This window comes from Papio anubis, chromosome 12 (assembly GCF_008728515.1).
Source record: "Papio anubis isolate 15944 chromosome 12, Panubis1.0, whole genome shotgun sequence".
NCBI classification, from domain to species: Eukaryota; Metazoa; Chordata; class Mammalia; order Primates; family Cercopithecidae; genus Papio; species Papio anubis.
The window spans coordinates 114,589,235-114,614,674 of record NC_044987.1 but is presented as its reverse complement, the minus strand read 5'-3'; the positions used below and the strand labels follow the sequence as shown (position 1 = coordinate 114,614,674).

The window sequence follows — 25,440 nt, the reverse complement described above, 5'->3', positions numbered from 1 at the left end:
TACATGTATGCTGGAGATACACTAGCTACATGATCCTGGGAAAATTATCGCCTCTGAGCCTCAGTTTCCCTATCAATAAAAAGGAGCAGCAGTGCCTTCTTCACGGAAGATTTAAACAAGAGCACAGAGGCACAAAGCCTTTAGTGAGTCACTGAACAAACAGGGTTCCTCCTCAGGCACAGAGAGGTGGGAAAGCTCTCGGGCCTGGGCTTTCCAAAACTAGCCCCCTTTTAGGCCATGGCCCCCTAGCTCTTCCCTCCCTATTCTAGGGGGTTAGGGGACACCTATGTCATTGGATGAGCAGTGAAAATGTGGCATCCAGATCCTACAACCATAAGATAGGCAGATGCTTTGCTTCAGAGATGCCACAAGGGGCAGGTTTCCCAGGGCAGGATCGTGGCCCAAGGCGTCTGGGGTCAGAAACGACCAAGGACTCCAGGTATCATCTGAGGGGTCGAGGCCAGGACAACGCGGGGAGGGTGGCGGGGAGGAGAGGAGGCGGCCCTACGAGCCCAGGTTGTGGAGAGTGTGGGTGGCGGGTACTGAACTGGCCAATCGAAGGCCAGGAAGGAGTGGATTGGAGGAGCGAGGGAAGGGGGTGAGGCTGCGCCCCTGCAGACTAAAGCGGGTGGGTGTGGCGCTGAGCCAAAGTGGATCCGCACCGTGGGTTCCGCGCCCTGGTTCCGAGGACCACCTCCACCCGCGCAACGCGGGCAAGGACAGAATAGCCTAAGGGGCTCTCTAACCAGGCAGAAGGAGGGAACACACAGGAGTCCTTCGGGCAGGGCTGGGGCCTCCAAGGCCGGAGGGCTTCATTCCTGGTTGCTGGGCATGTCCCTCCCAAAGGCAGATCATTGAGAATTGATTGGTGTGACTTGAAAAATGGACCCTGGGCACACCGTCAGGAAAAGCTCGTTTACATAGACTTAATCCCGAGTCTTTCTTTTCTGCTGGGCTCAGTCAGACCTTGCCAAAGCGCAGGAGTTGGGGGATAGGAGGCCTGACAGGTGGAGAAGGCCACGCAGGCTGATCTGTTTTCCCCAGCGACCACTCCTTTCTCAGATGGGGCAACTGAGACCGACCTCCGGGGGGATCAGAATTTGTCCCACAGGATATAACATAAACATCTTTCTGTTCTTTCAAGCACTTTCCACCTGATACATACAACCACCCAGGAAAACTGCCAGCTGAAATACCTGCCCAGCCCAGTCACTTCACACATGACAGACCCGAGATGGCACTGAGAGGTCAAATACCTGCTACAGGGAGGACTGGCCCCACAGGGTGTGGCCCTAACTGCAGGTGCTGTGGGTCATCCTTCTGCATCTCCCCCAGTGCCTGCTCCCCTCCTCCCCAGAGGGGCCCTCACCTGGAAGTGGAAGATGCCGGCATAGCCATTCTGGAAGCTCTGGCCGTGTGGAACCACTCGGTGCAGGAGGGTGTCATTAAGAGTAAGTGAGGCAATGGCCGCCAGGAGCCAGCAGTCCCCTGGGGAGGGAGGGAGCACATCAGCCTGCTCTACCAACCTGCCCCGGGGGGAAGCAGGTGCTAGGGAGAATCTGGGGTTCCTTGGCCAGGGTGCCACTTAACTCCCCTCAGCTTGCAGAAAAGACCCAGTAATCTGGGCAAACCAGCCCCAGCGCTGATAGCCAGAGCCTGCCTGGGCTTGCAAGAGGGAGGGGTTGGGGCAGAGCCTGAAGGAGCGGGAATGGGGAACTACTGTGGAAAAAACACCCAGGACCCCGCGCCCTGGGGGCCTACCCAGTGCTCCCTGGCAGATGTCTGTGCGGGTGGCTCCATCCACGATGAACTGGGGGTTTGAAAGCAGCTCCTGCGAGAGACCCAGAGTCCTGTTCCTGGGCCAGCCCCTCCCAGAAATTGGCACCAGGCCACCCCTGACCCCATTGCCCACCAGAGACATGAAGTCCCATCCCTACTCCTCATCCAGGATCTGGGCTCAGCCGAGTCCCACCCAGGATGGCCCCTCTCACCGTGGGACGCTTCCACTTGATGCCATAGGTCTTGGAGGAATTGGGACCCAGGTCCTTGAAACCTAGGCTCTGGGGCACTGGGGGGAAGGCCTCATCACGGAAGAGGGTCCCACTCTGCAGGCATCGCGCCCGCAGCTGCTCATAATCCTGGCCCAGGTACTTGATGGCATTCTCATGGCGGCCCAGGCCCAGCTCCTTGGCCCGCTGCTTCTGCACTTGGGCTGACACCCCGGTGCAGTACACCGGTGTGATGATCTCCTCCGCCATCCTGCCGGAAAGATGGGCCTGCTCAGAACGCAGGCCTTCCTAAGACTAGAATCCGGGCTCCTGCCTGCAAGCGCTGCTCTCCTGCCCCTGCTTATCCATCCCCAAACCTGGGGTTTCCCTGCCTCACTGCTCCCCTCACAGAAGTAGGGTTCTTAGCCACCTCTCGGTGCTCCCAGTGAATACAAGAAAGGGGTTTCCCAGTTCCTAGGCGTGCCGGCCACCTCTCCTTTCCCGGATCCCATTGTCAGGGGCTTGCAGCTCAGTGGTGAGCCAGCAGGTCAGGTGGGGCAGGGCGGAGCCTCCAGACAGCACAAGGAACTGGGCAGGTGGGACACAGCAGGGAAGGCCTCTTTGATCCTGTTCACTGGCCTGCAACCCCCTCCCCAAATTAACCAAGCTCCTTGCGCACCGGCTCCGTGCCGTGGGCTGAAAACCCCAGACAGTCGGGGTCCCCCTCCTCAGGCCCCCTCAGCAGGCTCGATATCAGAGCTGGTGGGCCCTAACCCAGTCCCTGGGAACATCCCGCAGCAGGCTCATATCAGAGCTGGTGGGCCCTAGCCCAGCCCCTGGGGACAGCTGTGAGCCAGGCTGGGACAGGCGCCCAGGCTGTGCCGCTCCTCCAGCCCCCGCCCCTGCCCCAGGCACGCAGAGGGCCCCCAGAAGGGGCCGAACTGGGGCAGCCCCTCAGCCCGGGAGCAGTGGCCAGGGTCAAAGAATCCTGGCTCGGCCACCCAGCTTCTTACCTGGGGGAGGGGTGTTTGGGGGTCGCTGCGGTCCCTGAGACTGGCTTCCCGGTGGCAGCTCAGGGCTGGGCCCAACCAGGAAGAGCGCTCCTCCCCGCCCTTCTCCCGCCGCCCCTCCGCCCTCCGCCCTCCCTTTCTCCTTCTCCTCCTCCTCCTCCTCCTGGGGCTCCTACCCCGCTTCCTCTCGGCTCTCCCTTATCTCTCCGGCACGGTCTCTGACTATCTCTTACCCACGGTGTCTCCCCGCCCCTCCCTCCGCAGGCCGGGGGCCAATTCCGCGAGAGGACAAATTAGTAAAAGGCAGAGCAGTCCCCGGGGAGGGGCCTGCGCGGGTGGGGCGGGGAGGCTCTGGGGCGCGGCGGAAGGGCACCGTGGGGAGAGGAGGGGGAGGGCCGGGCAGGGGGTATTTTTAACCAGGGGCAGCAGCTCGAGTTGCAGGGCCGGACGGCCGCACCCCACGCGCGCCCCGGCGGGCATTCCCGGGCGATCGGGCGGCGGCACCGCCTCCCGCAGTCCCGGGCCCGCCCCGTCCCCAGCTCCCCTCGCTCCGTGCGGCCGCAGCTGCTCCCGCCGCTCCCAGTCCGCCCAGGCACGGGGCTGAGATTACCTCGGGCTGCGGCAGCTGCTCTGAAGAGGGACCGGGCTGGCAGCGAGCAGACCCCTGCCGGACACTCCGTAAACGGCAGCCTCTCCCCGCAGGGCCGCGCCGCTCCCCGCCCCCACCCCACCGCCGCGCCCCTGCTCGGCGCTCCCCAGGGGAACCCTGGGGGACCGGGCTCGCTGCGTGACCTTGGGTAAGTCCATGCCCGGCTTAGCCCGGCTTTCCGCATGCGTGCAGCCTATGGGATGGGGATGGGCAATTGCGGGAGCCCATCTTTCTTTAACGTTCTGGGGTTTCTTGAACCTGGAAACTTCGAGAGGTGGACATCCCTGTCCTCTCCCCCAAGCTCTCAGCCCACCCACCTGGAAGCGCCCATGTATCACCTTACCCAGGAGAGGGCGGCAGAGGCCCAAGCAGGACGGCAGTCCCCACTCCCCACCTCCAGGACCCGGAGGTCCTGCTTCACGGGCTGCAAGAAGTTGGGGGGCCAGGATTCGGCGCGGAGGCCGGGGGTGTGGGTGGGGAGACTGCAGAGACCCCTGAGACCCTCCCAAGTCAGGGCTTTTCGCTGGTCTCGCAGTCCCAGCCCAGCAGCTGCTGCAGCCTTGCAGGTTGTGGATGCAAGCATTTTGCTGAGGAAACTGCATAGCGTTCCCAGGACTCTAGGGCCCATGACCCCTCAAAAGTTAAGAGCCGCTGATCTAATCTGATGAGTGAGGGATGGAACCAGCTCCTAGGCTTTCTGCGCAGGTGTCCAGGGACAGAGAACGGTGGCTTAAACTAGAGAGGTGGCAGGCAGAAGTAGATGGATTTGATAAAAATGGAGACTATCTTAACAATATTGGGTTTAGAAAAGATTTCTTTTTTCTTTTCTAAAGGCAGGGTCTTGCTTTCATTGACCAGGCAGGAGTGCAGTGCCCTGATCACAGCTCACTGTAACCTTAAACTCCTGGGCTCCAGAGATCTCTCACCTCAGCCACCTGAGTAGCTGAGACTACAGGCACGTGCCCCGACACCCAGCTAATTTTTAAGTTTTTTGTAGAAATGGGGTCCTGCTGTGTTACTCAGGCTGGTCATGAACTTCTGGGCTCAAGCAGTCCTCCTGCCTGAGCCTCGCAAAGTGCTGGGATTACAGGTGTGAACTTTGGCACCTGGCCAGATTTCTTAAATATGACACAAAAAGTATAAATGATAGAGGAAATCAATAAATTGAACTTCATCAAAATAAAACCCTTTTGTTCTTCAAAATGCACAAAACTATTAAAAATGAAAAGATAAGCCATAGACTAGGAAGAATATTTGTGAAAATTCTATCTGATATAGGACTTGTGTAAAGAACTTTTACAATTGAATAAAAATCCAATAAAAATGGACAAAACATTTGTTTTCTGGTGTTTGTGTTTGTTTTTGTTTTTGAGATGGAGTCTTCCTCAGTCACCCAGGGTGGAGTGAAGTGGCATGATCCTGGCTCACTGCAACCTCTGCCTCCCGAGTTCAAGCAATTCTCCTGCCTCAGCCTCCCCAGTAGCTGGGATAACAGGTGCCTGCCATCACGCCAGGCTAATTTTTGTATTTTTAGTAGAGATGGTGTTTCACCATGTTAGCCAAGCTGGTCTCAAACTTCCGACCTCAAGTGATCTGCCCACCTCTGCCTCCCAAGGTGCTGGGATTACAGGGTGAGCCACCGTGCCTGTCAAAATATGGACAAAACATTTGAATAGACACTTCATCCAAAAAGATCTCTGGATGGCAAATAAGCACATGAAAAAGCACTGAGTGCATTACTCTTAGGGAAATGTAAACTAAAGTCACTAGAAGGACTGCTTCTCAAAGAACACCTGCTAGAATTGCTAAAATTTAAGATTGATCAAATCAAGTGTTGTCATGTTGTCAAGGATATAGAAGAACTGGAGCTCTCATACACCAAGAGAGGGTAAAATGATCACCACCACTTTGGAAGAATTGCTTGAACCCGGGAGACAGAGGTGGAGGTTGCGTTGAGTGGAGATTGCACCATTGCACTCCAGCCTGGGCAACAAGAGCGAAACTCCATCTCAAAAAAAACAAAAAACAAAAAAACACAGCCAGAAGCTAAAGGAGAAACTTTTTATATCATCTCAGTGTGGAAACGGTCTTTTTAACTATGACACAAAACCCAAAAGTCATAAAATTGCATTTTTTACTACATTAAAAATCCATACAGTTATGTCAAAATGATGGACTGAAGAAAACATTTACAATTAACATCTTACAGGAATATTTTTCTCCATATATATTTTTTAAAAAATCATGGTCTGGGTGTGGTCGCTCATTCCTATTATCCTAACACTTTGGGAGGCCTAGACAGGAGAATTAATTGAGGCTAGGAGTTTGAGACTAGCCTGGGCAACATAATGAGACAACATAATGAGACCCCATCTATAAAAAAGTTAGAAAATTAGCCAGGTGTGGTGGTGCATGCCTGTCATCCCAGCTACTCCAGAGGCTGAGATGGGAGGATGGCTTGAGGAGTTGGAGGCTGTAGTGAGCTATGATTGTGTCACTTCTCCAGCCTGGGCAATAGAGCAAGATCCTGTCTTTAAGAATAAAGTCCGAGATGGGCAGATCACCTGAGGTCAGGAGTTCAAGACCAGCCTGGCCAACATGGTGAAACCCCATCTCTGCTAAAAATACAAAATATTAGCCGGGCACGGTGGCATGTGCCTATGCCTGTAATCCCAGCTACTCGGGAGGCTGAGGCAGGAGAATAGCTTGAACCCAGGAGGCGGAGGTTGCAGTGAGCTGAGATTGTGCCACTGCACTCCAGCCTGGGCAACAGAGCAAGACTCCATCTGGAGGGAAAAAAAAAGTCTCACACCATAGGATTACCAGAATCCTAGAAACAACTTAAATGTTGATCAATAAGCAATTAGTTACTTTATGGTATATCCATAAACAAGAACACAAGGCCGGGAGTGGTGCCTCATACCTATAATCCCAGCACTTTCGGAGGCCAAAGTCGGGGGATCCCTTCAGCTCAGGAGTTCAAGACCAGTCAGGGCAACATGGCAAAACCCCCTTTCTACAAAATATACAAAATTTAGCAGGGCATGGTGGTGCACATCTGTGGTCCTAGCTATTTGTGCGGCTGAGGCGGGAGAATGTCTTGAGCCCAGGAGGTCGAGGCTGCAGTGAGCCAAGATCGCACCACTACACTCCAGCATGGGTGACAAAGTGAGACCCATCTCAAAAAAAAAAAAAAAAAGATGGCCAGGCGCAGTGGCTCACGCCTGTAATCCCAGCACTTTGGGAGGCCGAGGCGGGCGGATCATGAGGAGTCTGGATCGAGACCATCACAGCCAACATGGGGCTGCGACTCCTGGCTCAAAGCAAACTAAGAGGCGTGGCCGGTGCGTGCCTGTAATCCCAGCTACTCGGGAGGCTGAGGCAGGAGAATCCACTTGAACATGAGGCAGACGGTGTTGCAGTGAGCGGTGCACCACTTGCACTCCAGCCTGGCGACAGAGTAAACTCGTCTCAAAAAAAAGATTAGGCGGTAGCGGTGGCTCAAGCCTGTAATCCCAGCACTTTGGGAGGCGAGGCAGATTATCCGCGAGGTCAGGAGGTCGGGAGACCATCCTGGCTGGCTGAGCAGCGTCTCTACTAAAAAAATACAAAAAAACTAGCGGACTATGTGGTGACGCCTGTAGCCCAGCTACTCCCGGAGGCCAGGCAGGAGAATGGGCGTGAACCGAGGAATGAGGCTGCAGTGAGCTGAGATCCGGCCACTGCACTCCAGCCTGGGTGACAGAGGGAGACTCCGTCTCAAAAAAAAAAAAAAAAGATTAATACAACACAGCTGTAGCAAGAAATGTATGAATAAAAGACCATCTTCACCATCCTGGCCAACATGGTGAAATCCCGTTCTGTACTAAAAATACAAAAATTAGCCAGGCATGGTGGCAGATGGCTGCAATCCCAGCTACTTGGGAGGCTGAGGCAGGAGAATCGCTTGAACTCTGAAAGCGGAGGCTGCCGTGAGCCGAGATTGTGCCACTGCATTCCATCCTAGGCAACAGAGCAAAATGCTGTCTCACAAAAAGGAAAAAAAAAAAAATAGCCAGTGCAGTGTCTCATGCCCGTAATCCCAGCACTTTGGGAGGCTGAGGCAGGTAGATCACCTGAGGTCAGGAGTTCGAGACCAGCCCGGCCAACATGGCAAAACCCTGTCTCTACTAAAAATACAAAAATTAGCAGGGCATGGTAGTGCGTGCCTATAATCCCAGCTACCCGGGAGGCTGAGGCAGGAGAATTGCTTGACCCCAGGAAGTGGAAGTTGCGTGAGCCAAGATCGCACCACTGCACTCCATCCTAGGTAACAAAGCAAGACTTTCTCAAAAAAAAAAAAAAAAAAACTTCATAATGCATTCATAAGTGCACAACAGGATGCAGAGAATTCTGGCATTTAATAAAAACGGTGTGGGAAATATATACATATCAGTGTGTTGTCTTTTTTTCACGAAATACATTTTTCCACACCAATTTTCCAATACCAATGGGGTGTTGAACAATTCAATTCCATTCTGACACTTACTTCTGGAGTTAGCACAGACCCTACAGGTTAAGGCTTCAGTACCCGAAGGCTGCCCCCACTTCAGATACCAGCCACAAATGGGGTACCCAGGGAATGCTTCTCTCTGGCGAACTACAAATTCAGAGGTTCCCCCAGCGCCTCCTCAGGTTTGATAATGCAGTAGACAACTCCCAGAACTCAGGAAAGTGCCTCACTTCCTAGGATATTACCTGTTTATTATAAAGGAAACAATTCCAAAACAGCCAGATGGAAGAGATGCATAGGGCAAGGCACTGGGGGTATGGTACACAGAGCTTCCAGGCCCTCTCTACCCTCCCAGCACATCCACCCATTTTTATAACCCAATCTTTAGTCCCCCAGCCCCTGGTCTTGTCACCTCATTAGCATAAACTCAGGTGTAATAATCTTATTAGGATTAATAGAGGTGGAAGGGTTGCTATCAAGAAAAGACACTTCTATCACTTAGAAAATTACAAGGGTTAAGGGCGGGCACAGTGGCTCACGCCTGTAATCCCAGCACTTTGGGAGGCTCAGGTGGGCGGATCACAAGGTCAGGAGATGGAGACCATCCTGGCTAACACGGTGGAAGCCCATCTCTATTAAAAATACAAAAAACTAGCCGGGCGTGGTGGTGGGCGCCTGTAGTCCCAGCTACTCGGGAGGCTGAGGCAGGAGAATGGCGTAAACCCGGGAGGCGGAGCTTGCAGTGAGCCGAGATCGTGCCGCTGCACTCCAGCCTGGGCAACAGAGCGAGAAAAAAAGAAAATTACAAGGGTTTCAGGAGCTCTGTCAGGAACCAAATAGACATACATATGTATTTTGAGACTGGCTCTCGCTCCGTCGCCCATGCTGGAGCGCCCTGGTGCGATCATAGCTCACTGCAGCCTCCAACTCCTGGAGTCAAGTGATTCTCCCACCCCAGCCTCCCAAGTAGCTGAGACTACAGGCACACACCACCACACCCAGCTAATTTTTAAATTTTTTGGCACAGATGAGGTCTCACTATGTTGCCCAGGCTGGTCTTGAACTCCTGGGCTCCAGTGATCCTCCCATCTTGGCCTCCCAAAGTTCTGGGATTACAGGTGTAAGCCATCACACCCAGCCATCTATATATTTTTTAAAAATTTTATTATACCACTTGGGCTTCTATAAGTTTAGACTCTTTCTCTGGAAAGACAGGAGAAACATTGCTTTCGTTGATTTCAGGGCAGAGAACCAGGGAGCTGAAGTCAAGGGTAGGAGGGTGGCTCTTGGTTTAAAATATACATGTGAATATATTATCTATTGGAAAAACATATTAAAAATACTTTTTAAGGCCGGGCGCGGTGGCTCAAGCCTGTAATCCCAGCACTTTGGGAGGCCGGGCAGATTGGATCACCCGAAGGTCAGGAGATCCGAGACTATCCTGGCTAACATGGGTGAAACCCGTCTCTACTAAAATACAAAACTAGCCCGAGGCGTGGTGGCTGAGGGCGCCTGTAGTCTCAGCTACTTGGGGAGGCTGGCCGAGGGAGAATAAGCGTGAACCGGGAGGCGGGAGCTTGCAGTGAGCCGAGATCAGGCCACTGCACTCCAGCCTGGGGAGACACAGCGAGACTCGTCTCAAAAAAAGCTTTTTAGTCCTTGTGTTGGCTTCTAATGTGTCCCTGTCCAGGCTTTCTTAACTCTGTCTATTCTCTGCTACCCTTCTCCATCTTCACCCCCTAAACACCCTCCTCACCAGCCTTTCTCTAGGCAGTTTCCTCCACTGGAACACCCAGCGTTCACACTTGTTCATGCCAGACATTGTTCTAAACCCTTCCATGGGATTAACCCATTCACATCTCAGAATAACCCATTTTACAGATGAGTCAATGAGGGCACAGGGAGATTAAATAACATGCCAAGCTAGCAGAGACCTGGAGTCCCAGATTTAAAAGCTGGCTCCAAAGACCAAGCCATAATCATGGACTGTCCTTCCATGAATATCCAGGTGCAGTCCAATTGCCATCTCCTCTGGGAAGCCTTCCTATCTCCTCCATTAGAAATTAACCCGGCGAGTGGCGGTGGCTCAAACCTGTAATCCCAGCACTTTGGGAGGCCGAGGCAGGCCGGATCGAGGTCAGGAGATGAGACCATCCTGGCTAACACAGGAAACCCGTCTCTACTAAAAATACAAAAAAAAAAAAAAAAAAAAATAGCTGGGTGAGGTGGCGAGGCCTGTAGTCCCAGCTATAGGAGAGCTGAGGCAGGAGATGGTAAACCTGGGAGGCCCGGCGAACTGCAGTGAGCACGAGGATCCGACACTGCACTCCAGCCTGGGCGACAGTGTGAGACTCCCTCTCAAAAAAAAAAAAAAAAAAAAAAAAAAATAGAAATTAATCCTTTTTGGGCTGTGCACGGTGGCTCACGCCTGTAATCCCAGCACTTTGGGAGGCCGAGGTGGGCGGATCATGAGGTCAGGAGTTCGAGACCAGCCTGGCCAACATGGTGAAACCCCATCTCTACTAAAAATACAAAAAAATTAGCCAGGTACAGTGGTGGTCACCTATAATCCCAGCTACTCAGGAGGCTGAGGCAGGAGAATCACTTGAACCCGGGAGGCAGAGGTTACAGCAAGCCGAGATCCCGCCACTGCACTCCAGCCTGGACGACAGAGCGAGACTCAGTCTCAAAAAAACAAAAAAAGAAAGAAATTAACCCTTTTGAGTCCCCATGTCTCTTGGGGGAGAGGGGGTTATTATAATTACAATATTATATTTGATTGCAGCTCAAGGAAGTGATCAAGTCTTATTCCTAAGTAAACCTGGCCCTGAAGGCATTTCTAGACTAAATAAAGAGCTGTTTTCCATTCAAATTTTGTTTCCCAATATGTTCCTGGCCCCAACCCCCCCTTTTTCCTTTTTTTTTTTTTTTTTTGAGACAGAGCCTCACTCTGTCACCAGACTGGAGCTCAGTGGCGTGATCTCAACTTGCTGTAACCTCTGCCTCCCCAGTTCAAGCAATTCTTCCACCTTGGTGTCCCGAGTAGCTGGGACTACAGGCACCCACCACCATGCCTCGCTAATTTCTGTATTTTTAGTAGAGAAGGGATTTCACCATGTTGGCCAGGCTGGTTTTGAACTCCTGACCTCAAGTGATCCACCCAGCTCAGCCTCCCAAAGTGCTGGGATTACAGGTGTGAGCCACCAGGCTCGGCTCCCTGGCCCTCTTCTAAGGGCTGCAGATACCTCATCTCACTTAATCCCATCTAGACTGTGCAGATCTCATCATCCATAGGCATGGACAGCACAGAGAGGAAACTGAGGCTCAGAATAACTGGCCACCAATGGGAAGGGGCCAAGCTGTTACACAGCCTGTGCTCACATGGTATAACCCTGGTAGACACCTCCTCCCTACCCCAACCCTGGGTCAAGGAACCAGGCCAGGACCTAAGCACAGTTGGTGTCCTGTGGACATGAATTTATTAGAGGGGACCAGGACCAGAGTGGGCACAAGCTGCGGGCTGGGAGGAAGGGGCAGGGGTGGGGGCACAGCCAGTGGTGTGTCAGTCAGCGGGCCAGCAGGCGTGCTGTTCTTCACCCTGCAGGGCTTCAGTGCCCAGGGCGTGCCGGAGGCTTTGGGAAGACTGCGGAGAGGAAAGAGTGAGGCTCAGAGAGGAAACCTGCCAAGCTCACACAGGAAGGGCAGCACGTCGATTCCAGGCCCACAGCACTCCCTTTCATACTGTTGGTCCTCACTCCTGCCTCCCAAGCTCCCACACCAGCCCTGCAGCTGCTGTCCCATCCTGCACTCACCGCGGAGGGAGTAGGTGCCTGGTTCCAGTTCCATCTGCGGGGGCAAGACAATGAGAAAGTCCCCACCCCAGGCGTTTTTGACCCTTGAGAGATAATTTTGGGAAGGAGGACGATGACACTCCGAGGTCAGAGAAGGGTACTTGGATGACACAGGTTTAAGCTGGTGGCGGCTGCAGTGCTGGGGCAAGCCACAGGGGGAACAGTGGGGCGGCGAGAGGCCAGGACCCCGGGGAAGGTGAACAGGGACCTGTGGACAGACCCTCTGAGCCCCACCATGGTGGGGGCGCCGGTCCCGAGTCCAAGCCCAGTGGAATGGCTCCTTTGCCATGACCTGGGAGGAGCAGAGTGGACAGTAAATGGGGTGGGAACCCCAGCCTTCCCCACACCCCAGGCTGCCTCCACAACCTCACCTCCTCACAGCACTGGCGGCTCACAACAGCCCGGAAACCCATCCGTGCCCAAAGCTTATCCCTCTGGTGCAGGAATTTCCCCACTCGTAAACACCAATCTTTTCCCAAGGCCCATGGAAAAATCTCACATTTGGGCCCCTCCAGGTCCTCCTCCATGTCGTTTGCAAGGTACCTAGCCACAGAGGCACAGGGTCAGGGAGCAGAGGCCACACATCTGCCCCGTCCCATCCGACACCTCCAGCAAATGCCTCCACTGCCTGCCCCCGCCACTCACAGGGCCAAGAACAGGCTGCTGTGGGTGTACTCGCTGAGCTTCAGGTGGGCGCGCTGGAAGTAGACCAGCACCATGGCCAGGAGATACTGCAGAGACAGATCAGGGTCGGGGGATTAGTTATCCTCTGAGGAGGAGGGGCTTGCACCCAGGTTCATTTGCACCCAAGGAGGTTGTGCTGCAGGGAAAGAAAGTCAGTAAAATGGTGGGAAGGGGTATGCAAAGATGAACTGGTAAGGGTGGAAGGGGAGTGGCTCTCCCTACCAGACCAGGGCACCCAATAAAGCAGCGGCACTCAATTCCCACCAACTCAACCTGAACCTCAAGAGACCCCCAGCCTGTGCTCTCTCACCTTATCTGAAATCTGGAAGCAGGGGTCTTTGGAGAGGAATTCCTGGACAAAACTGTCCTCTGAGGGTAAAGAAGACAGGACGCAGGTTACCACCGCCTCCATGGAGAAGAGTGGCATCAGAAGCTCCAAAGCCCAAGCCGCCACTGAACCCTCTCTCTCTTCTTTCTCTCTCTCTTTCTTAATGTAAATAGAGATGAGGTCTCACTATGTTGACCAGGCTGGTCTTGAACTCTTGGTCTCAAGTAATCCTCCCATCTCAGCCTCCCAAAGTGTTGGGATTATAGGTATGAGTCATAGCGCCTGGCCCTGAACCCAGTTTCTGAGAGGACTCTCCTCCTACCTGCCTAAGCTGGGTTACCTTGAGAGGGTGAGGGTCAGAGGCCTCAGATGTCTGTACAGGAAGGTGAGACCTCACACTTCACGTCTGCTTTCACACTTGGCCTCACAGTCCCTCCCGCGCCAGCCCTCCAAACTCACCCAGAAGGCTGAGGAAGGCCTGGACCTCCTGATGCTGGCGAAAACGGAGGAACCCATTGCCCCCACCTTGCCGGCTGCAGCCCCCCAGCTCTACCTGGGTGGTAACTACAGGGGAAGTGGTGGGGTCTTGGGAGTCACTCATCTCATAAGAGATGGAGATGGGGCAGGTTGACCTGTAGAGAAAGGAGGCTCAGGACTTAGCATGTACCCCCATGACGCCCACAAATCAAGAGGGTGGTGACAGGGGCCAGGACGGCGGAGGGGTGGGTGCAGAGACTTGGGGGCTCAGAATAGAAGGCAGTTGGGATGCAAGAGGAGCGGGGAGGTCAGAAAAGAAGCAAAGAGTTGCTATGGGCTGCGGCACCCCCGCCCTCCTCCTGGCACCCCAGGACAGGCCAGAGTAACAGCAGCAACAAGCACGGCTGAGGGCTTCCTAAGTGCCTGGAGCTGTGCTTAAGGGCCTTATCTTATTCCATTCTGGTAAGGAGGTAAGATTAACTCGACCCATTTTTAAACGAGGAAACTGAAAACCTCACAGCCAGTTAAAAGTGAAGTCTTTGGTCTCCAAAACCCCAAGAGGTTTTTCGGGTTTCTTTTGTTTGTTTGTGTGTTTTGAGACAGAGTCTCTCTGTCGCCAAGGCTGGAGTGCAGTGGCGCGATCTCGGCTCACTGCAACCTCCGCCTCCCGGGTTCAAGTGATTCTCCAGCCTCAGCCTCCCAAGTAGCTGGAATTACAGGCATGCGCCACCACGCCCGGCTAATTTTTTGTATTTTTTGGTAGAGACGGGGTTTCACCGTGTTGGCCAGGCTGGTCTCACACTCCTGACCTCCCAAAGTGCTGGGATTGCAGGCGTGAGCCACTGCGCCTGGCAAAAAAAGAAAAAAAAACCCAGAGCTTAACTGCTCCTCCAGGCCCCAACTCACAACCACCCCCGACCCCTCACCAAAGCAGAGTTGAAAGGGCCACTGATCCCTTGCACCGAGGGGAAACTGAGGCCCTCAGGGATGAACGAAATTAGAGAAATACCTGAATTTAGAGCAAGCTGATGGGGCCACTTCAAACATTTCAAGCTCCTGTCCTAAACCCACCCTCATCCCCGAGAGAGTGACGCCAACCACGGGGCTGAGGAGAACGGGCGGTCGACCACCCCGGGGCCAATCTCCACCTCGGCGCGCACAAGCAGCCCAGCCTCCTCCTCCAGAGAGCCTTACCCGAGCTCAGGAATTGCCCAGAGCAGAACGCCCGTGTAGACAGCGAGCGGGTTTATATAGCCTGAGGGCGGCCCTGCCCAGAGCAGCCCGTCCACCAATCAGGGCCTTCCTGGGGGGCGGGGCTTGGCCTTCACCGCCTGCCTCTCCGCCTGTGAGCCCAGTCGGCGCCCAGCTGTGGCTCCCCAGGGTGAAAGCCTCTCCAAAGCTTCATCAACTATAAGAGATGTGAAGGCAGGCCAGCTGGACCCCAGGGCCTGAGACCCCATAGGACGGGCAGGGAGCTAGGATCCCTGTTCCCCTCTTGATAAACGCAGCGCCAAGGTGCTGAGCCGGGAAATGAGGCCTGGACTGCGAGGGCCTGGTGAGCGAGTTTTGATTCACTGATTGTGCCTTGCTGCGGCAGGGTCTCTGGCTCTCTATGGGTGTCCCTGAATCTATTGGCCTCCCTGAGTCTCTAGGTTTCAGTGAGGCTCCCTGGGTCTCTCTTTTGTTTCTTTTGTTTTTTATTTTATTTTTCCCCTCGTAACACAGAACAAGCTGCCTGGGTCTCAATGGGCCTCTGAGCCTCTCACTTTCTTGTTGCCTCTGGTGTCTGGATGTCTCTGGATCTCTGGGTCCTTTGGTCTCTCTGATCTCTGGGTCTCTGGTCTATCTGCGTTTCATGGTCTCCCCCAAGCCGCCTCCCAGGCTCCCTGAGGCCGTGAAGGCCTTTCTAGACCAGCTGGTCTGCATCAGGCCACCCTGTTTGTGTGTGTGCACGCATGTGAAGTTGGCCTCCCCTAGAAAGGAAGCAGTGAGCGGGGCAGCCTCCATAGCCAGCTCCCTAAACACCTACTGCTGCCTACTGAGGAGGCTGTGATGGCATCAGCTCATGTGTTCCTCACAGCAAGCGCGTGAAGTTGATGAGAATGATGAGAAGCCTAATTTTATCAATGAACAAACAACTAACACACAGAGTTTGGGTTGCTCACCGAGAGGCTGAGTAACTTCCTGCCAGCCACTCAGCAGGTAAGTGGAGATAGAGTTCCAGCCTGGCTGCTGGGCCCACACGCTGGGTAGCCTGACTGTGTGGTCTACGGCTGTTCCTGACACAGCCTGCACAGAGGTGTTCCATGAAACGGAATGAATCTCCTAGACCAGCTGTGTTTTCAACTATTCTCCTCTCCCCCCCCCATAATTAAGGTTAGAGATCAGGAAGGGGTACCTAAAAGAAGCCTGGGAGTGGACTAGTCACTTTAACCTTGGGAGGGTGTCCAGGCTCATTTCCTTCAGTGCCACCCTTGGAGATCTGACACTGATCTCCTACACTGGGGAGAATATCTGTTTTTAATTTTTTTTTTTTTTTTTTTTTTTTTGAGACAGAGTCTCACTCCGTTGCCCAGGCCAGAGTGCAGCGGCACAATCCTGGCCTTGCAACTTCCTCGCCCAGGGTTCGGCAATTCTCCTGCCTCAGCCTCCTGAGTAGCTGGGACTACAGGCATGTGCCACTACGCCTGGCTATTTTTTTGTTTTGTTTTGTTTTTGAGACAGAGTCTTGCTCTGACACCCAGGCTGGAGCGCAGTGGCATGATCTCAGCTCATTGCAACCTCCGCCTCCCGGGTTCAAGTGATCTTCCCACCTCAGCCTCCTGAGTAGCTGGAATTACAGGTGAGCACCACCACACCTGGCTGATTTTTATATTTTTAGTAGAGACAGCGTTTCACCATGTTGGCCAGGTTGATCTCAAACTCCTGACCTCAAGTAATCTGCCCGCCTCGGCCTCAGAAAGTGGTGGGATTACAGACATGAGCCACGGCGCTCAGCCCACAGTTTGGCTTTCACTCTGCTCCATGTCTTCTGTATCCCAGAACCCTGACAAGAGAGGGCTCTGGGATACAGAAGACATGAAGCAGAGCATCAAAGCACCTCTCTGATGCTTTCAAAGCCCCAATGTGGTTCTGCCATTGTGCTTTTCCATCTGCCCTGAGCCTGGTGTCCCCCTGGTAGGGGCAGCCTCTCTTGCCAGGGTTCTGGGACACAGAAGACATGGGACAGAGCCAAAGCCAAACTGTGAAGGGCACGTAATATGGGCAAGAAACAAACTTTTGTATTTGAAAACCACTGAGACTGAGGGGTTATTATTGTACTGGATCTCTATTTGTTGCTCTACCAAATGATCATAAAGTTAGTGGATTAAAACAACACTTATTTATTACTTTACTGTTCTAGAGGTCAGAAGTCCAAAATGGGTATCACTAGGCCCAAATCCAGGTGGCAGCAGGATTCCTCGCTCTGGGAGTTCTAGGACCCATTTCGTTGCCTTTTCCAACTTCCAGAGGCTGCCTGCATTCCCAGTGTGACTTCCTTTTTCCCTCTTCAAAGACAATAACTTGGTGTCTTCAAATCTTTCTGACTCTGACCCCTCTTCTGCCTCTCTTTCTTTTTTTTTTTTTTTTTTTTTTTTTTGAGACAAAATCTGTTCTCTGCTGCAGGCCAGCCTCAGCTCACTGTAGCCTCCGCCTCCGGCTCAAGTGATTCTCACCAGCTCCTCAGCAGGGCTGACTACAGGCAGGCCACCACCCCAGCCAATTTTTATATTTTTAGAGACGGGTTTCTCCATATTGGCCAGACTGGTCTCCAACTCCGACCTCGCGGATCCACCCGCCTTGGCCTCCCAGGAGTGCTGGGATTACAACAGTGAGCCACCGCGCCTGTGCCTCTCTTTCACCTTTAAGAATCACATGAGCCGGGCGCCGTGGCTCAAGCCTGTAATCCCAGCACTTTAGAGGCCGAGACGGGCTGATCACAGGGTCAGGAGATCGAGACCATCCTGGCTAACACGTGAAACCCTGTCTCTACTAAAAAATACAAAACTAGCCGGGCGAGGTGGCGGCCAGTCCCAGCTACTCAGGAGGGGATGAGGCAGGAGAAGGATCCGGGAGGTGAGCTTGCAGTGAGCTTGAGATCTGGCCACTGCACTCCAGCCTGGCGACAGAGCCGAGACTGCCTCAAAAAAAAAAAAAAAGAATCACATGATTCATTGGCGCCTTCAATCTGCCCAGATAATCTCCCCATCTCAATATTCTTAACTTGGCTGGGAGAGGTGGCTCACCCCTGTAATCCCAGCACTGTGGGAGGCTAAGGCGGGCAGATCTCCTGAGGTCAGGAGTTCAAGACCCGCCTGGTCAACATGGCAAAACCCCTCCTCTACTAAAAATACAAAAATTAGCAGGGCAAGGTGGCACATGCCTGTAATCCTAGCTACTCGCGAGGCTGAGACAGGAGAATTGCTTGAGCCTAGGGTGTGGAGGTTGCAGTGAGCTGAGATCATGCCATTGCACTCCAGCCTGGGCGACAGAGCAAGCCTTGGTCTCAAAAAAGATCCTTAACTTAATCACATCTGCAAAGTCTTTTTTGCCATGTGAGATAACATATTCTCAGGTCTGGGAAATGGAATGTAGCCATCTTTGGGAGTCTATTATTCTGCCTGTTACAATTATCACAGCAAAATTTATTCTATGCTAACTAATATACTATTTATAAAATTTATATTCATGTAAATGTATATATAATTTATAAAATCACACGTTAACATTGCATGCTATAAAGGATACACATAAAAGGATATAAAAGGATACACATAAAACAGAATAACATACTGCCAGCTCAAAAATATATATATATGGCCAGGTCCATTGGCTCACACCTATAATCTCAGCACTTTTTGGAGGCCAAGACAGGAGGATCATTTGAGTTCAGGAGTTGGAGACTAACCTGGGCAATACATCAAGGCCCCATCTCTACAAAAAATAAACTAGCCTGGTGTGGTGGCACGTGCCTGCAGTCCTAACTACTCAAGAGGCTGAGGTGGGAGGATCACTTGAGCCCAGGAGTTCAAGGTTGCAGTGAGCTATTATCTTGCCACTCTAACCAGCCTGAGTGACACAGCAAGACCCTGTCTCTAAAACATAAATTAATTAATTAATTAATTAAAAATTTGAAAATATAAAGATAGAAAAATAATATGCAATTACTAAAAGAAAGCTGGGCCGGGCGCGGTGGCTCAAGCCTGTAATCCCAGGTCAAGGTGGCTCACGCCTGTAATCCCAGCACTTTGGGAGGCCGAGAGGCGGGCGGATCACTAAGAAGTCAGGAGATCGGTGACCACGGTGAAACCCCTCGCCTCTACCAAAAATACAAAAATTAGCCGGAGCTGCTGTGGGCTTCTGTAGTCCCAGCTACTCGAGGCTGAGGCAGAGAATGAACCCGGGAGGCGGAGCTTGCAGTGAGCTGAGATCCGCCACTGCACTCCAGCCTGTGATAGAGCAAGACTGGCCTCAAAAGCCTGTAATCCCAGCACTTTGGGAGGCCGAGATCGGCTGGATCAATGCAGGTCAGGAGATCGAGACTATCCTGGCTAACACGTGTGAAAACCCCATCTCTACTAAAAATACAAAAAACTAGCCAGGCAGGTGGCGGGCGCCTGTAGTCCCAGCTACTCGAGGCTGAGGCAGAGAATACAAACCCGAAGGCGGAGCTTGCAGTGAGCTGAGATCCGGCCATTGCACTCCAGCCCCGGCGACAGAGCCAGACTCCTTCTCAAAAAAAATTAAAAAAAAAGAAAGAAAAGAAAAAGAAAGCTGGGATAACTACACTAGTATATTAAAACAACTTTAGGGCTGGGCGCGGTGGCTCACGCCTGTAATCCCAGCATTTTCGGAGGCCGAGACGGGCGGATCACGAGGTCAGGAGATCGAGACCATCCTGGCTAACACGGTGAAACCCCGTCTCTACTAAAATACAAAAAAAATTAGCTGGGTGTGGCGGCGGGTGCCTGTAGTACCAGCTACTCCGGAGGCTGAGGCAGGAGAATGGTGTGAACCCGGGAGGTGGAGCTTGCAGTGAGTGGAGATCACGCCACTGCACTCCAGCCTGGACGACAGATTGAGACTCTGTCTCAAAAAAACAAAAAAACAAAAATCAAAAAAAAAAAAACAACTTTAGGCCAGGCGCAGTGGCTTATGCCTGTAATCCCAGCACTTTGGGAGGCCAAGGCAGGTAGATCATTTGAGATCAGGAGTTCAAGACCAGCCTGGCCAACATGGTGAAATCCCATTTCTACTAAAAATACAAAAATTAGGTGGGTGGTAGTGGTGAATGCCTGTAATCCCAGCTACTTTGGAGGCTGTGGCAGGAGAATCGCTTGAGTCTGGAAGGCAGAGGTGGCAGTGAGCCGAGATTGCACCACTGCACTCCAGCCTGCTGGGTGACAGAGTGAGACCCTGTCTCAAAAAAAAAAAAAAAAAACCACTCTGGGCAAAAAGCATAACTAGAAAGAAAGAGAGTTTACGAAAGTGATTTTAAAAATATATAGCTGGATGTGGTGGTGTGCACCCGTAGTGCTGGCCTGGGCAACATAGGGAGACCCTGTCGGAAAGAAGAGAAGGGGAAGAAGGGGAGGGAAAATAAAGGAAAAGAAATAGGAAGGAAAAGAAAAATAAAAGGAAAAAGGAAGGAGAAGAAAGAAAGAAGGGTGGGAGGGAAGGAAGAAAAAAAAATGTATATAATTACCTAACCAGAATCCAGGTAAAGAAAAAAATATATATATAGTAATTTGTTTACTCCTAAAAATAAAGTCAATAAGCAACAAACCGTGTGTGTGTGTGTGTAAAATCAACAGAACCACACAGAAAAACAAATCACAAATGTAACTGTAGATCTGATGGCACATGCAAGGCAAAAAAGTTAGCAAAGCAGTAAAAGATAGGAAGAATATGATGAACAAACTTGACCTAGTGGACAAATAAGGTAGCACTGCACCCAACAAAGGCAGAAAAGCACGCACAGAACATCTTCCTAAAAATTAATCAAATGCAGCCGGGCGAGGTGGCTCACGCTTGTAATCCCAGTGCTTTGGGAGGCCGAGGCAGGTGGATCACAAGGTCAGGAGTTCGCGACCAGTCTGGCCGACATAGTGAAACCCCGTTTCTAACTAAAAATACAAAAAGCCGGGTGTGGTGGTGTGCGCCTGTAGTCCCAACTACTCAGGCAGCTGAGGTAGGAGAATGGCGTGAACCCGGAAGGGGGAGGTTGCAGTGAGCCGAGGTCGCGCCACTGCCCCAGCCTGGGTAACAGAGCATAACTCCGTCTCAAAAAAAAAAAAAAAAAAAAAAAAAAGAAGAAAAAGAAAGATGGAGGACACAACTAGTAATTCTTAGAGAGGAATTTATGACCTCAAATGCGTGTGTTAGAAAATAAGACAAGCTGACGAACTGAACTCCATCTTAAAAAGTCACAAGTGAGCCCGGGGTACTTCGCGGTCCTGAGGCCCAAGGGGCTGCCTGGGTCCCCATCCGCCAACTTTTGCTCCCCACACAGCTCCAGGCAACAAGAAAGAAAAAATAAAACGCTGCCAAAACCACAGTGTCAGCATAACTTGAAAGCAGAGAAGGTCCAAACTTCAAGATAACTGTAAATAAAAAGAAAGCGACAAAATCCCCGCACGCCATCGTGCGCTGCCGCCTCTCCCAGGCACGAGGCTTTGTGCCAAGAAAAGTTGGGGAAGGAGGGGAGACAGGAGTGGCCGGGCTGGGGTTGGTCGAGAGCCACCATCAGAAAGACGGCGACATTCTAAAATCTGAAAATACCAAGAAGACGTCCTGGGAAGTCAGAGCTCAGACCTCAGGGAAGGGGCTCACAAGTGTGTGCGATAGGAGGGGAGGTTGTTAAAGTCCATTGATTCCGCGGGAGCGGTTTTAAAAAAGGTCGGGGGCGGGTGCTAAAACGGGCCAGAAGCATCCGTGGGCATTAAGTGAAGTGGGAAAATGCAGAAGGGAGAAATTGAGTGTCCTACAAGACAAAAGCGAACCACGCAATGGGAGAACACAAAACCCTACCCACCCCCACACCAAAACAAACAAATAAAAAGCTTCTAAATCATCTGAACTTTGCTATATTGACCTTACAGTGTGCTATTGAGCTAGGTATCTTGTAAACCATCCAATACCACAAAAACGAATAGAAAGAAGATGAATAGATCCGTACAGAGCTGATATTTAAAAAAATCTGAAAACAAAATTCAACACACATCAACTAAGAAAAATTGCTCTGGAAAAAAAACAACCATGTTTCCAAAGAAACAAAATATTTACAAAAAAATGATCATATCTTAGGTCACAAAGAAATCATCAGTACATTAAAAAAAGTAGAAATATACAAATATTCTCTGAGCACAGTGTAATAAAATGAGACATCATTATTATTATTTTTTTTTGAGACAGAGTCTGTCTGTCGCCAGGCTGGAGTGCAGTGGTGTAATCTCGGCTTACTGCAACATCTGCCTCCAGGATTCAAGCAATCCTCCTGCCTCAGCCTCCTGAGTAGCTGGGACTACAGGTGGGCGCCACCACACCCAGCTACTTTTTTTGTATTTTTAGTAGAGATGGGGTTTCACCATGTAGGTCAGGATGGTCTCGATGTCTTGACCTCGTGATCCATCTGCCTCAGCCTCCCAAAGTACTGACTTTAGGCATGAGAGCCACCATACCCAGTGAAAATGAGACATTATTAACAAAGACAAACACAGCCTGGCACAGTGGCTCACACCTGCAATCCCAGCACTTTGAGATGCCAAGGTGGGAGAGTTGCTTGAACCCAGAAGTTCAAGACCAGCCTAGGCAACATAGAGAGACCCTGTCTCTATGAAACAAAACACACACACACACACACACCCCAAAAAACCTAGCTGGGCATGCTGGATCGCTTGAGCCTCAGAGGCAGAGGCTGCAGTGAGCCATGTTTGGGACACTGCACTCCAGCCTGGGCAACAGAGCAAGAATCTGTCTCAAAAAAAAAAAAAAAAAAAAAAAAAAAAAAAGACAAACCACTAGTTACCTTGTTTCGGGGGGAAAAAAGGAGAAAGACAAATATAACAAATACATGACAAAGGGGAGGGAACCATAGGAACAAGACATTTAAAATAATTTTAATACCAATTCCCAGAATAGTGGTGTAAGGAGCTCAGCAGATCCATTCCCCAACAAAACAACCATTTAACTAGAAAAATTTATTTATTTATTTACTTTTGAGACGGAGTCTCACTCTGTTGCCCAGGCTGAAATGCAGTGGTGTGATCTCTGCTCACTACAACCTCTGCCTGCCAGGTTTAAACAATCCTCCTGCCTCAGCCTCCTGAGTAGCTGGGACTACAGGTGCGCACTACCATGCCCGGCTAATTTTTTGTATTTTTAGTAGAGACAGCATTTCACCATACTGGCCAGGCTGGTCTCGAACTCCTGACCTCGTGATCCACCCGCCTCGGCCTCCCAAAGTGCTGGGATCACAGGTGTGAGCCACCGTGCCCAGCCTGAAAGATTTATTTTAAGAACTCAATCATTTCAAATCTGTAAATTATCCTAAAGGCACATACAGCAAATGGGGAAGCATATTCCCTGACTGAACATAGACAAAAACATAAACTCACTGAAGTGCAGTAGCCAGTCTGCAGGCCACACACATACCTACTAGTAAAGAGGAAAATCTGAAACTTAAGCACGAACTTTGACCAATAAGTGGTTTATGGTCACTTTGACCATAAGTGATTTATGCTGACCAGGGGTGACCCCTAGAGAGCCAAGCTAAAATATGTGTGTGTGTGTATGTGTGTGTGTGTGTGTGTGTGTGTGTATATATATATATATATTTTTTTTTTTTTTTTTTTTGACACAGGGTATTGCTGTGTCACCCAGGCTGGAGTGCAATGACATGATTATAGCTCTCTGCTACCTTGAACTCTTGGGCTTAAGCTATCCTCCTGCTTCAACCCCGAAAGTGCTGGGATTACAAGCACGAGCCACCAGGCCCAGTAGCTAGATTTTTTTAAAAGAAAAAAAAAAATCAGAAAACAGACATTCTAGGCTAAACACTGCAAGGAAAATACACTTCACAAAGTTAATTCAGCCAAGTCACTAAACAAAAAAAGAAATGGCCAACCAAATAGTAACAACATTGACTCCTAAGAGAGGACTGGCATCCTACAATGTATTATCTAAAATGTACATTTTGGCCAGGCACAGTGGCTCACGCCTGTAATCCCAGCACTTTGAGAGGCCAAGGAAGGCAGATCACCTAAGGTCAGGAGTTTGAGACCAGCCTGGGCAATATGTGAAACCCTGTCTCTACTAAAATTAGCTGAGTGTAGTGGTACACGCCTGTAATCCCAGTTACTTGGGAGGCTGAGGCAGGAGAATCCCTTGACCCCGGGAGGCAGAGGTTGCAGTGAGCCAAGATCATGCCACAGCACTCCAGCCTGGGCGACAGACGGACTCTGTCTCAAAAAACAAACAAACAAAAAAGTACATTGTAATAAAAACATTAGGTTCATATAAGTATATATTTTTAAATGCACTCCTATGTTTATTGCAGTACTATTCACAATAGCCAAAATATTGGATCAGTCTAAGTGCCTATCAGTGGATAAATGGGTAAAGAAAATGTGGTATATACACACAGTGTTCAGCCATAAAAGGAACAAAATTCTGTCATTCTCAGCAATGTGGATGAAACTGGATAAAAGTACATTTTATTGATTGATTGATTGATTGATTGAGAGGGGGTCTCATTCTGTTGCCCAGGCTGGAGTGCAATGGCACCATCCTGGCTCACTGCAACCTCCACCTCCCAGGTTCAAGCGATTCTTCTGCCTCAGCCTCCCGAGTAGCTGGGATTACGGGCATGTGCCACCACGCCCGGCTAATTTTTTTGTATTTTTACTAGAGACGGGGTTTCACCATGTTGGCCAGGCTGGTCTCGAACTCCTGACCTCAGGTGATCTGCCTGCCTTGGCCTCCCAAAGTGCTGGAATTACAGGCATGTGCCACTGCACTCGGCCTAAAAGTACATTTTTTCAACAGAAATTATGACATGCAAGCAACAAGGAAAGTCTGGTCCATCCACAGGAAAAGAAAAAGCAGCCATAGACGTTGCTTTTGAACAGTCCCAGATATTGGACTTAGCACACAATGCCTTCACAGCAGCCGTTATAAATATGTTCAAAAGTGACAAGAGGAAATAAGTAAACAAATAAATAGATTATTCTAAGAGTTGCATAGTTTTAGTTCTTATATTTCAGGCCTATGATCTATTTTGAGATTGGTTCGGTTGTGTTTTTTGCATAGTGTGAGGTAGGTGGCTAACTTCATTCTTTTGCCTGTGGATATCCAGTTGTTCTACTATTCTTTTCCCACTAAAAAGTCTTGGCACCCTTACAGAAAATCAGTTAACCAGAAATGTATAGTTTTATTTCTGGACTGTCAATTCTATTCTATTCATCTATTTGTCTATTATGCCAATAGCACATAGTCTTAATTATTGTAGTTTTGTAGTATGTTTAAAATCGGAGGCCAGGTGTGGTGGCTCATGCTGGTAATTCCAGCATTTTCGGAGGCTGAGGTGGGCACTTGAGGTCAGGCATTTGAGCCTGGCCAACGTGACGAAATCCCATCTCTACCAAAAAAACAAAAATCAACTGGATGTGGTGGCAGGTGACTGTAATACCCGCTTCTTGGGAGGCTGAGGCAGGAGAATCTCTTGAACCCAGGAGGCGGAGGCTGCAGTGAATGGAGATCATGCCACTGCACTCCAGCCTGGGCGACAGAGTGAGACTCCATCTCAAGAAAGAAAAAATAAAAATAAATAAATGAATAAATAAACAAATAAATAAAATAGGGAAATGTGAAGGCTGTCAGACTGAAGACCCTGATGATGTTACAATTCAAATCAAAGGCCTC

At 50.8% G+C, this 25,440-nt stretch overlaps 2 protein-coding genes across 5 annotated transcripts in view; both read right to left on the bottom strand.

Moving 5' to 3' along the window:
- The window catches only part of CAPN1 (calpain 1), a 32,195-nt gene extending 28,086 nt beyond the window's left edge, over positions 1 to 4,109 (bottom strand). Inside the window, exons 1-4 of one of the 4 annotated variants that reach the window (XM_021925572.2) lie at positions 3,609 to 4,109; positions 1,992 to 2,259; positions 1,762 to 1,831; positions 1,370 to 1,488 (exon numbers count right to left, since the gene is read on the bottom strand). In XM_021925572.2, coding sequence (XP_021781264.1) covers positions 1,370 to 1,488; positions 1,762 to 1,831; positions 1,992 to 2,259; positions 3,609 to 3,805 — 654 coding nt within the window. In that variant the 5' untranslated portion in view covers positions 3,806 to 4,109. Of the gene's footprint in view, positions 1 to 1,369; positions 1,489 to 1,761; positions 1,832 to 1,991; positions 2,260 to 3,001; positions 3,565 to 3,608 lie in introns of those variants that run through there. The other 3 variants (XM_021925574.2, XM_021925576.2, XM_021925573.2) reach the window with 3 other exon arrangements.
- Positions 4,110 to 11,590: 7,481 nt separating this feature from the next.
- SPDYC (speedy/RINGO cell cycle regulator family member C) lies at positions 11,591 to 15,787 on the bottom strand. The gene is made up of 8 exons (XM_031653972.1): positions 15,751 to 15,787; positions 14,674 to 14,746; positions 13,462 to 13,634; positions 12,985 to 13,043; positions 12,636 to 12,721; positions 12,362 to 12,533; positions 11,952 to 12,282; positions 11,591 to 11,782 (listed from the first exon to the last, which is right to left on the bottom strand). The coding sequence occupies exons 1-8, from the start codon at positions 15,785 to 15,787 to the stop codon at positions 11,748 to 11,750; spliced, it is 966 nt and encodes a 321-aa protein (XP_031509832.1). The 3' UTR covers positions 11,591 to 11,747.
- Between the last annotated feature and the right edge of the window lie 9,653 nt (positions 15,788 to 25,440).